This window comes from Falco punctatus (assembly GCF_963210335.1).
Source record: "Falco punctatus genome assembly, chromosome: 7".
In the NCBI taxonomy this organism is placed as follows: Eukaryota; Metazoa; Chordata; class Aves; order Falconiformes; family Falconidae; genus Falco; species Falco punctatus.
In genome coordinates, this window is record NC_137587.1 from 63,202,362 (window position 1) to 63,214,932 (window position 12,571).

Consider the following 12,571-nt stretch of genomic DNA (forward strand, 5'->3'; position numbering starts at 1 on the left):
GAGGAGCGATGACCCGATATTAAGATGGCTCAGCCAGGTCAGAGCCCCTCGAATTTATTGCAGAGACTCATGCTCGCTGCTGCTCCTCCTCCTCCCAAAAGCAAGGGCGAACGGGCACATCTGTCACTCGCCCTGGCTTTTGGCATCACACACCCCTCGTGTTTGTCACTGCCCTCTCCAGCGTCCCTTGTAAAGGGCTGTTCAGTGTTTCCCCTCACAGGTGCAACCTGGCCCCGGTCCAGGAGTACTCACAGGACGTGGGCATGAAGACGGACCTGGTGACTATGAACCCCTCGGTCATCCAACGGGCCTTCGAGGACCTGGTGAACGAGACTTGGAGGGAGAAGCTGCTGCAGCGCCTCCACAGCCTCAACGGCAGCATCCTCTGGATCCCAGCGTTCATGGCCAAGGGGGGCAAGGAGCGAGTGGAGTGGGTGAACGAGCTCATCCTGAAGCATCACATCAACGTCAGGACTGCCTACCCCTCGCTGCGCCTGCTGCACGCTGTCCGAGGGTGAGAGTGTTTCTGGTGTGCTCGGAGCCAGGATTTCGTGAGCTTCCTGAGCTGGAGCGTGATCGATGGGTTTGTGCTGGAGGCAAACGGCACGAGCTGTTTCTTTCTGCAGACCATGAGGATGACTCCACAGGTGGTGGCTGGTCCCTAGACAAGAAATGGAGACCACCTTGCCAGCAGAAACTCCCCACTCTGCTCTTTGAGTGTGTGAGGGCTTTTAGCTGTGCAATATAGCGAGCCTAAGCCTTCCAGTGCTTTCCGGGGTCTCAGCCTGGGTGTCATCACCATGATAATTCCCCAAGCTATGGTTAGAACTTTCCTTGGAGAAGTGCGTGTGTGCTGAGCTAGCAATGAGGTTTGTCACCGTGTGACTGAGCGACACATGCAAGTCTCACATGGCTCCTTCAGGTCAGGGAGCTCTTGGCAGCCTGGACAGGCTCAGCAGTGGCAGAGGCCCAAGAACGGTTCATGAATAGCCCGTACTCTCCCGTAACGGTGCTAATTGCACTGCGTATCTTAAATGACCAGCCAAGGCAGAGAGGTGACTGACGTGGTCTGGTCCTGCTGATCAGGTAAATAGGGCCAGGTGGTGGTGAGCAGACTTGCTGGGAGGAAAGGAAGGGGGCTTTCTGCTCTCTCCTTGCAACGTCAGGTGTGTGGGAGACACAGGTGTGGTGGGGACGGGGAGGTTATAAAAGAAAGGGAGCCCGAGGGGTGAGACTTGCCTGTGAACGGCTTGGGGGTGGGGTAAGCTTTGCTTCATTTCGCTGGGGAGTCGTGACTCGTTAGGCGTTTAAGGAGTCTAGGCAAGTGGCGGCTTATGCTGGAGGTGGCTTAGTGGCAGTAGTTGCCCTCTGTGATCCTGGCTAGACCCTGTTGATCTCCTGGGATGGGAATTCAGTCATGTAGGTGGTGCTTCTGCCTCTAAGCCTCAGCATTAATGTTTTATGCTTGCTTTGAGCACTTCTTCCCCTGCACGCCTCCAGGCTGAGTTCTTCTGGTCCATGCTGGGTTGCTCTGTCCCAGCTCAGGTCGCGTGTTGGTCCAGGGGTGGACACGGGACAGGTTTTGGGGTCATGCCGTGCAGGAGCAAGCCTAAGGGGGTGCTTTGGGGAGAGGGGTGCGAAGGGCAGCTCCACGGGCGGCTGGCGGGAGTGGAGGCTCTGGTGCCGTGGTGCATCGCAGGCAGCAATAATGGGCAAAAAGAACCATGTCTGCCCCAGGTGCCTGTGTTTGAGCCCTCTCTGGGCCAGAGAGGCATCCTACTGAAAATGCTGGCTTTGAGGTAAAGAGACAGAAGGAAGTGATACCATAACTCACAGAAAGGGAGGAGAGGAAGGAAAAAAAAATTCCCACAACCCAAATTCTGAGCTATTTCTAGCTGTAATTGACTTACTTTCATCTGTCAAAATAGAATTAAGCTCCTGTAATAAGCCCTTTAAATCAACAGGCTGCTAATCCTGTGCTGGCAACCATTCCCAGTGCCAGAAACTTCCTATAGGAAGCTTTGCAGAGGGATTGGCAAGGGCCGAGCATCACTTTCCTGTGGGAGAAGAGGAGGATGCCTCAGTAAGCTCTGCCGAGCTGAGCTTCCAACTCGTGGCACCTTCCTGGCCCTCCTGTGCTGTATCCCTGTGGCCCAGCTGGGCTGGCTGGCACTCTGGTTGTCCCTGTGCATCCCCCACACAGCAGTGTTGGAGCTGCCACCCGTGGCTGGCAGGTCCTCCCTGGCTGGAGGGGACCCAGGGATGTTGGAACCAGCCCAGGGGTTCAGCACTGTCTCTTGGCACATAGTGATGCACCCTTCTCCCATGGCTTGGAGTAGTGTCTTCCTTTTGCACGTGCTAGTGTTCCCGTGGGTTTTCATGGGGTCCTGTGCAAGGAACATGGCTTTGGGCTTCTGAAAACCTCCTGGGGCTCAGAGGGATGCAACCAGTCTGACCAACAAGCAAGTGCAGTGGCTGCTGTTGGTGGATATCTGGGGTGGATATGGTACCAGCACATGGTCAGACACTGGCTGAGCTGATGACAGGCTCCGGGTGCCCTGTCTGAGCTACAGCTGAGACCTCGATCCTGCCCTCTGGGCTTGTACTGTGCTGTGGGACAATGGAGAAAGGTGGGTCATGGCTGCGCAGAGGCGGCACCAATCCAATTATAATGGCAGAAGCCAGTGCTAGTCCTCGTTGGGGCTGCCCTCTAAGCCAAGGGAGCTGCTGCTTGACCTGCTCTCCTGCTCTCACACTTATCAGCAGGAAATCAAAATGCCTACTAATTAACAGTTAATATAATTAGAACTGCAGCCCCCTCAGAAAGCCAGAACTGATGGGAGCAATTCAACACCTACCCAGTGTGTTGTGGTCTGGCCAAGGAGCCCTGCAGAGGGACCACCCAGGGCTGGGTGACCAAGGGCTGTGCTGGGGGAAGGCTGGAGTCAATGTTAACCCTTTCCTTGGTGTAGCTTCCTCAGGTTTGGACTTGGGCGGATACAAGAGTGATTCAGGCAGTGTTGAATGAACTGGTCACAGCTGGTGGGGGGTGGGTGTGCTGATGCTCTTGGTGCTGTATAGGAAACCTCTCCGGTACCTATAGGGTTGTCTTGGCCATCTGCTCAGGGTAATCAATATGCTGTAGTTTGGGATGAAGAAGGATTCCTTCCTCAGGTCAGACTGACCGGCATCACTAGGCATTTACTTACTCATCTTCTGTGATACTGTTGAATTCCTGTGATCATCCTATATTTTTTGCTTATGAGCTCCTTGCTGTTACAGGGATATGGTCTCCAATGACTTCCTCTGTCTCTCCAGCTCTCTCTGTAGAACATGCCAGTTCGTAGCATTATACTTTTATTTGACAGATCTGAGATTTGTGAAATGAATAATTTTTGTGGCATATAGTATGCGGCAGAGAATTGATAATCCACAAAGCCCCACAGAGCATCCCTCTGTGCTGCGATTGCAGAGATGTCCTGTCTTCTCCTCTGCTGGATAAAGCTACCCTTTATTATCTATCCTAAGTTGATTTGGAAATCACAAAGAAAGGGGGAAGTCTTTCAGCCAAGACACTCTTTTATATATATATATGTATATATAGGGCTTTTTTCCCAAGGAATAGCGCTTTCTACAAAGACTAACATCTCATCCAACAATTCTGCTACAAAAGCTTTGCCTTTTCTTCCCTTACTACCAGCAAAATACATTTGTGAGTTCTTGACTCCTCCTTGAACTGCAGTATTTATTGTCCTGCTCTGCTTTCCCCCGGACTAGAATGCATTTCAGTGGCAATTGAGCATTTTTTTCCTATAATTTTCAGTGCATTTGGGGCATTTGTAGAGTGTGTGTTGCTGTGATAAGTAAAAAGCATTTGGGTTTGTTGTCTTTAACAGCATCATTTGAGACATCACCTTCCTAGCTCTGAGGGTGCCTTAAATGTTTGCTGATAGCTTTTTGTGTTGATGATTCTGGATAATCTGTGCAATAAGACGGAGGCTCTTCTTACATGGTTAAACTCGCCATCTTCACGCCAGGAGGGAAGAGAACCATCAGCATCAGAACACTGATACAAGGAGAATTCTGGAGGCGCTCAGAAGGAAGCCGAGTCGCTACCTAAGGCTGAAAAGGAAAGCTGTGCCGTGGCAGGGAGCCAGCTTGTGGGGATGGGGACGGTGCCATGTGTTTCAGGGGTGCGTGACTCACTTTGGAGCAATTCTATGAAATGTCTCCTGAGCAATTCATCTGGCACAGTGCTTGTCTCCTGGCTGGGAAGCAAGCAAGCCCCTTATAAGTCATCTGTTAGTGTCTCCAAAAAGCCTTGTAATCTCTATTGCCAAGCTGCTTTTGTTACAGAAATAACATGAAATTTAGGAAGCAGGGGGAAATAATTGTGTCTGGAGGTTTGACTATCACTCCTTGCAGAGAATTCATGGACACGTTTCAGTTTGTCTTGTCTAATCTAGTCTAGCATTTTCACTGTGTCCATCATGAGGGTCTCTTGGCAGTAAGCAATTCTAATCCCATCAGATTTTGTTAAGAGCTTCTTGAAAGAAAAAAAAAATCAATAAATCTTCCAGCTCCTTGGCTAAGTCTCCTGTTAGGTTTAACATCCAAATAGCTGTGACAGTTTGCACGCGCTTTTCACGACGGTGATTGCCTTGCTCTGGGTCCATAGCTTGTGTAGTGCTGCTCTGCCACATCTCCCCTGGAGTGCAGCCTGGTGGGGCACAAGGTGGATTCATCTTTGCCTCAGATGTCTCCCTGGGTCCTCACACCCAAACAACGTCTAAGCCTTTGATTTGTCAGGGCAGTGCTGCTCAGCCACTGCCTTTCCCATCCACCAGCCATGGGGGAAACCCTCCCCTGGTCCCTCCTCGTCTCGTGTCCCGCTCACACTGCATCCTTCCCCGCAGCCTTCACCTTGCTTATAGCCACACAGAGCGCATGTGTGCAGACTGTTCTCCTAACCTGTTGCTTTGGTTGTATCACCCCACCTTTTTGCATCCCTCCACAGGCTCCCCTTTTAACACATCAAAGCTAATCTGCTGCTTTCGCTTTACACAGCTCTCCCAGCTCATCTTTTCTCGCTCTCTGTCTCAAGACCCGTTCTGCTGTTGATTAGCCAGCATCACCCACTTACGGGGTTTCTAAATCAGCTACTCCATGCTTTCTCTCTTACGGTATTTTACACCTACAGGGGCTTCTCTGAAATATCTGCCCTGGGGACTCGTGCCTTAAAGCCCTTCCTCTCTGGTCCCAAAGGCGGTTTAAGGACAGTGGTCCTGCACTCAGCTGAGGGGTGTAGGGGGAGAAAATAGCCAGTCACAGGCATGTGGCTGGGGTAGGATGTGAGGGACTGCCAATGCCCCGTAAAGCCATGTGTGGGTTAGATCAGTGGATATCCCACAGATAAATCCTTGTGTGAGTGATTATTCTTGCCTCTTGAGGCACCCAAGCTGTGGTGTGTCTGCACTGGGACCCCAGGACAGTTAATTTGTTCTGGTTAATCGGGAAGAAGATTTAATCTTGTCTTGGTCAAAAGAAGGCGAGGGGCATAGGAAGGAAAGAGGAAAGAAACAGGGTAATCTTCTTCCCGGTTACCTTCCTCCTTTTCTGTCTGTTTGGAAATGCATTAACTTGTGGGTGTTTGAAAGGGCATTGCAGAACTCAAGACCTGGAGGAGAAAAGAGCTATTTAGCTGTGTCTCGGGGCTGATTTTCTTGTGCCAAGTCCAAGCCACACGGTACAGTTCCAGTCTGGATATTGAAGCTTGATTTGGTGTTTAGGCTTTCCCCAGCCTGGGGATAAAGCCCAACTGTGACTCCAGATCCAGCTTTTGGAGTCAGCGTTAGCATGAATCTGGGTGGAAACCTGCCCATTCCTGCCCATCCAGCACAGATCCCATCGCTCTACCTGCTCTCTGCTGTTTTGGTGGAGGTGACAGAGGAGACTGGATACATGGACAGAAAAGGGCTGGGAGAAGCAGGGTGGGGGCTGTGGCTCCTTGGGCTCCAGCACTTCATCTCCATCCACCCAGCGTTTGGGATACATGCTGTGCCCTGCCAGCACCGGTGGGTCCTGTCCTTGCCTGCACCAGTGCAAGTGCAGAGCACCATCAGGTCACTTGCTCTGATTATCTGTAGCTGGGTTTTTATGAGGATTAATGGGAGAAGAATGTGTGGCAGACTGGTAATATGCTTGACAGTCAAGGACTAGCACCTCCACAGCAGCTTGTGTTTCTATCACACTTTTATGAATAAGCTGTTTTAAAAGGGTCTGAAATAGCATTATTTCAGCTATTCTGATTTGTATCACTAAGTAATGCAGCTGATACTGCTGAAACTTGATTTCTTTGACATGAGTTTTTCTATTCGTTTCATCGGGCCGATGGATTTTCTGTTCATTTTATCCTGCAGGCTAACCCTTCCCTGGAGAGCACAAGTTACTTCAGGGTTTTCTCAGACAGGCCAGGAGGTGATGGGTAGGCACAGAGCAGGGCAGTGCCCAAACGCTGCCTGCGGGGAGGAGTTTTGCACCCAGCGTTTCAGCCCAAGCCAAGGCCAGGCTCTGCTCCCTAATTTGGTGGTGCCGGAGGAGGATAAGCGCCGTCAGCGCGATGGGGTGCGTGCTCCAGGAGTGCCATGTGGGGGCTGCTCCCTTCCCTGACTCGGGTGGGAGCTGTGGCTTCCTAGGGGCAGTTTCAGAGCGTTTTGTCTCCTGAAGAGTTCCCACCGGGCTTTACAGTCCAAATACAGCGGTCGCTGCAGCCCCCTCGCAGGAGGCACGCACCGATAGGCAGCGGGCAGCAGTGCTATGCAGTTCTGCTTAGGAGACTACTTAAGTTTCTTGGAAACATTTGGGAAAATTGATGTTGTTGAGGAGCAACCAGAACCACCTACCAGCTAGGATGGGACTCTCTGAGCTGCTATTCTTGGAGCCTCTGTCCTTGGCTAACCGTCAAGTATTAGTTCAGATAGGTGCCAGGGCTGGTGTCTTAGGCTGCCTCCGTACAAAAGATGGCCTTGAAGATCTGATGGCATTCTCCATCTGTCACTATCATGATCTGAAACAAGCTGTCATGGACAATTTTTGCCTGACAACGTCACGGTTCCTGTTCATAGCTGCGTCCTGCTCAGGCACCAGCCTATCTCTATAGCTGCTTCCACCCCTGAGGCTTTATTTACGGAAAAGACACAGCACCAGCTTCTGAAGGAGGTCCACGCTGTGAGAACAGCTCTGAGAAAGGAGGTACTGAGTTTCAGGACTGCTCTTTGCTCTTCTCTTTTAATTGCTGTCTCTTTCCATAAAATGTTGCAGTTAATAGTTATGGTGATTGGTGTAGCCAATTTGAAAAATAATTACTGCCTGCTTCAAGATTATCTTTCCTCCTAATTAAAATCCCGGACCTCACATATTAAAGGTGCGCTGTTGACACAGCATCCCATGTGCGCCCAGACAACCTCATTTGGATTTACAGAATTAATTAGGCTTTATTTCCATCCCCAGCTGTTCTCTCCTGCACCAGGAATGGGGCCGCTGTCTCAGTTGGCCAGCGGTGGGAGAGATAAGAGGGAGATCTTCCTGCACAGCTCCCACACTCCCATCACAAACCAGTCATTTAACCGTATTCCCCAGACCTCACCGGAGGATTTCCTAGCTTTGTTGTCCAGGAGACAAATTGCAAGTGCTGTGGCATGGCCTGTGTTATGGTTTGGGCATTATATATTATGTATGTCATCTGTGTGGGTGGGCTGGGACGGCCTGGAGTCCATCACCCCCTCTAAAGCTGCAGCCAGCAGCAAGAATTTATGATGCGGTAGAAGCAAGGTTTGTCATCCCTTTGGTTTTCGCAATACCGTGCCTGCAATAGAAGGAAATACAGATAAGGGTGCCAGGTGTTTAATTTTCATTGTAAGAAACTGAATTGTCATTGCTCCCTACCCCGGTATCACTGAGTGAGCGCTCACTAGCTGCGTGTGCTGAGGGGTGGTTGCGGTAGGGCAGCTTTTGGGTACCGGTTGCGCACACTCGGTCTCAGTGAGGCTGTGTGTGCGTGCTGGGTGGCAGAGGACAGCGTGCTTCTGTAGGGCGCTTTGGTGTTTGGCCCAGGTCATTTTTTTTCATCATTAATATGCTTGAAATGTCGGTGGCTCTGTGAATGTCCTGTACCCATGTGCAAGGGACACGTCGTTGTGCTGTCGACGATGTTGTACGATCGTAGAGGTTTTACAGCCTCTCCACAAAACCCACAGGTTAATATTTTGGGCAGGTGAACGGTCACCGGTATCTTTCTGTGCTCCAGCTGGTAAACTGGTAAAAGGAGAGTTTTAAGGCTGAAGCAGCTGCAGGACAAACCCAGACCGTTGTCTTCCCCCAAAGCCAGCCGGTTAATGTGGCTTGACAGTTCTTCCCAGGTAGTTTCCCTCCTGCATCAAGATACCCCACCTAATTCACAGTGTTAAATAGTTGTGATAATCTCCCATTTCTCTCTGCACACCAGGGGTCTAATGTGCTTACCCATAAACTCATCAAGGAGGCTGTTTAACGGCTACCTGTGGGAGAAGATTGCCTTGACACCGCAGCGAGCTTTGCTGTGTCCCTATAGCACAATCCATATGGCTGGGCAAGCTCAGAAAATGCTGGTGCTGTGCCTCAGAGATACTGGCTTTCGCCCAGTTTCTTGCTCCTTTTTTGTGCTGGATGCCAAAATGAGCTAGGCAAGGAGGACCCCCTTCCCAAAACATCCTACTTACCCTTTGCTAAAGCTGCAGGCACTGGGACCCCAACAAAACCTGCCGTGCCCTTGCTGCAGATGCCAAGGCGGTCACTCTGCTTCCAGAATTTGATTCACCAGAAAAGTCAATTTTTCTCTTATCTGACTGAGAACAAGCAAGTACTTTTTGTGCCTTGGTTGCTAAATTTTAATGGCTTTCGTGAAAAGCTAATTTGCAGGATTAAGACTCAGCTCTCCCAAGAGTTCCCGCTGTCTGAGCAGCAGGCCCTCAGGAGCCTGGCAGAAAGTGCGAATGAGGAGCAAGACACTTCCCATGGCTCCACGCGTAACAATGGGACTCGGCTCAGGATCCCAAACCTCTGGGTGAGAGCAGAGAAATGCCACGTGCTCTGCTCCGCTTCCTCATGCCTTTTATTGAAAGCGCTGCCAGGCACTCACCTGAATTCGGGCCCTTTAAAACATCTATTAAAAATAATCCACAGGCTTGAACGGGCTGTGGCACGGTGGGATGCGCTGCCTGCAACAGCCCTGCTTGCTGTGGGGCAACATTGGCATCAGACATGCTGGGGGAGGAGAGGGTGCAGCCCGGGGGGGGCATCTTCTACCTCCCCCAAACCTTTTATCTTTCTGATTTTGCTCCTCTGGTGGTGGTTTTCTGCTGAGCAAACCAGGTAAGCTGCCTGTGCAATAAACACTGGGCACTGGAAAACAGTTCTTACGAGATGTTGATGCTGCAATAACTTTTATCGGCAGCCCAAAAATACAACTGCTGATACCATTTCTGCTCGTGCATCACTACATCTTTCCCTGTTCTTTTTACCATCCCTCATAAAAAGTAACGCGCTTTTCAGCAGCAAGCACAGCTGACCTCCATATCACATGTTATTTATTGCAATATGCCGTATTGTGTATCTCATGGACTGATGCAGATGTTCTAGTGATGTATTTTGGTCCAAGATCACAGCAGCAATCGCTGGCCATAATGGGAACATAGCAGCGTGTTTTAGCTCTTTCAGTCTGATCACTCTTTATTCCGAAGCAAACGTTTTTACAGCCCTGTTGTGTTTACTGTCAGAGTAAAAATCTTCATTCATCAATGAAAATCATCAGCGTGTGTGTGTGAGTGTGCCTGCTTCGAGGGGTTGCTGGAGTCTACTTGACATGTGGATGGTTTGGTCTGTGATATTGATCTCCTAGGTTGATTGGAAGATAATTGTAGGCTGGAGTACTGAAGGCCACTGTTGCAAGCAATTTGTTTTTCATAAAGGATTGCCGAGGCATGAGATGCTTCAATGCCATAGCAACAAGTGTGATGTAACCGCCAGACAGAGAGCAGGAGGATGCTTATTCATGAAGCAATCCCTAGAGAGGCTTCTTCTTGGCATGGGGAACTCTTCTGCTAGTTAGAAACCTCTCACTTTGAATCACCAATATGTCTCGGTCAGAGGCAGGAGAGAGAAAATGCAAGGCACGGGCTTCGTGTGCAGGGGGAATAACTCGCTTTGCTCTCCCTTCGCAGGTACTGGCTAACGAACAAGGTCCACATCAAGCGACCCACCACCGGCCTGCTCATGTACACCTTAGCCACTCGCTTCTGCAACCAGATCTTTCTCTACGGCTTCTGGCCCTTTCCCCTGGACCAGAACCAGAACCCGGTCAAGTACCACTACTATGACAGCCTGAAGTACGGCTACACCTCGCAGGCCAGCCCACACACCATGCCCTTGGAGTTCAGAGCCTTAAAGACGCTGCACCAGCAGGGAGCCTTGAAGCTGACTGTGGGGGAGTGCGATGGGGCCACGTAGGGTGGTCCCCGGCCGCGTTCCTGCACAGCCACGGGAGGAAGGGGAGGGGGCACAAAGGACAAGTGGTGCCTGGTGGGGTTGGTTGTCTTTGTTAACGCGCTGCACAGCGACACAAATATATATACGTGGTACCTATATATATTGACCTGAGTATTATAACTGTTCGGTGTTCACCAAGGAAAGGGGCAGGAGAGATGCAGGAGCATCTGGCGTGACTGGCCCGGGCAAGACCTCTTGCTGGGGGCTTGCTGGGCTTGGAAGGGCATTCACCCTACATCCAAAAGGTGTGAAGGTGGCCTTGGTTTTTGAGGGTATGTTAGGTGATGGGTAACCGTTAAGCCGTTTGTCGTGACTGGTCTGAGGTTGGTAGTTAGTTTAGCCAAGGACGCCGGCGCTGGCACTCTTCAGTGAGGCACGTTCTTGGCCCCGTGCTTGTGGTGGGGAGGGGAAGGGGCAGGGAGCGGGGTGGGCAGGGAAGGTTTGTTGGCGGCTCTCACAGCCGAGGGAATGCCTGTGGCACCGAGCAGGACCCGTCTCCAGCCCCACAGGGACCAGTGTCTGGCAGGCATGCACAGATCCATCCAAAACGTGGGCCATCAGGCTGAGCACAGCCTTCAGAGAGGAGAGGGAGAAGCCTCCTGGGCTGCAGCTTGATCTCCAGGCGGTGGTGGGGAGCAGTGCTAAGCTGATCCTGGTGATGGAATTTGCTCGGAGATGAGATGTGAGGGCCCCCAGAGAATGGGCGCATCAGTGTTGAGCCAGGCGGACGGTGAGGAGGATGCTGAGCATGTATTTTCTCTCCCTTTTTGAAGGAACAATTTAGAAAGGAGCAAAGATGCTGGAATGTGGCAGGAAGGAGGTTTGCTGCCACAAACCTGCACCATTAGTATGAAGTGTCTTACTGTGCCACAGTCAAAGACACTCAACATCTGTCAGGGCTCATGAAAACCAGAAGTATATCTAGCTCGTAATTCCCAAATGCTACCTGCTAAGCAGCCTGCCTTCTCTCCCCCGCCAAAAATAACCGCTGAAATATTGGTGATAGGCCTGAGACCCAGCCAAGCAGAAAGGCTGCAGGACTTCAAGGGACTTTGTCAAGTCTAAATAATTTATTTTCACTTTTCTCTGCAAAGAACCAGCATACAGCGCTGTATTCCTGAAGTCCTGCTCTGTCCTTTCTTTGAAGCTCCAATCAGTTCTTACTCTGAACAGTTAAATAGGATGTCAAACGGATCTTGATGGGATGCTTGCCTAGTGTTGAATCTCAAAGAAATAATCTTCCTTCCCAACCTTTTTTTTTTTTTTTTTTTTTTTTTTTTCCGGAGAGAACCCAAAATATAAAGACGTTTTTATAACCACATTTGCTTTTTTCTGAGTTTTGTGTTTTTTGAAGGAAGCAACCAGATTGCTCTGATTAGCCTGTCTAATTTTCTGTTTCTGCAGACTGCCCTGTCTCCTGATTAGCACTTGGTGCCAGCAGGCAGGTGAGTCAGGGGTTCAGCGAGTGCAGTTTGGGTTTAATTCGTGGGAGAGTAAATAACACGACGCAGGCAAGCCTCGGACACGGGCTGCAGTGTTCTCATGGCTGGGTATTATCACCTTTGTGCCTCCTCCTACTGCTTTTTTTATTTTTTTTAAGTTAAAAAGTATACAGTTTGGGGCTGAAATACCTGACATGATCTCTAAAAACTCAGTGCTTCAAGTGGTAAAAGGAAGAGCTCACTTTCATGTTTTGCAATGTAGAAGCTACTGTACCTGTAGGAGCCTCCAGCCTGCTAATTAGTGTCAGATGAAGATGCCTAAGATTAAGGTATAAGCAACATTATAGTGGATAAATGTGGGCTAATCTGCCACCAAGGGAATGTTTCTTTCAAACTCCAGAAAATTATTTCTTTTATCTTTTGTTTGGGTTGTTTTTTTGTTTTTTTTTTAAACCTGGCTCTCTTTTTCCTTTTTGTATTATTTTTACTTGAGTTTGGTTGCACGATAAGGCTAAAGCTGGCTGGGAACCTCAGCTTAAGCTGTTGGG

The 12,571-nt window shown here is 50.1% G+C and overlaps 1 protein-coding gene across 1 annotated transcript in view; it reads left to right on the plus strand.

Moving 5' to 3' along the window:
- Nucleotides 1–11,902, plus strand: part of ST8SIA2 (ST8 alpha-N-acetyl-neuraminide alpha-2,8-sialyltransferase 2) — a 32,143-nt gene extending 20,241 nt beyond the window's left edge. Inside the window, exons 5-6 of the mRNA XM_080394316.1 lie at nucleotides 221–514; nucleotides 10,257–11,902. Of these exons, the coding sequence (XP_080250442.1) occupies nucleotides 221–514; nucleotides 10,257–10,542 (580 nt within the window). The 3' untranslated portion in view covers nucleotides 10,543–11,902. The remainder of the gene's footprint in view (nucleotides 1–220; nucleotides 515–10,256) is intronic.
- Nucleotides 11,903–12,571: the final 669 nt, after the last annotated feature.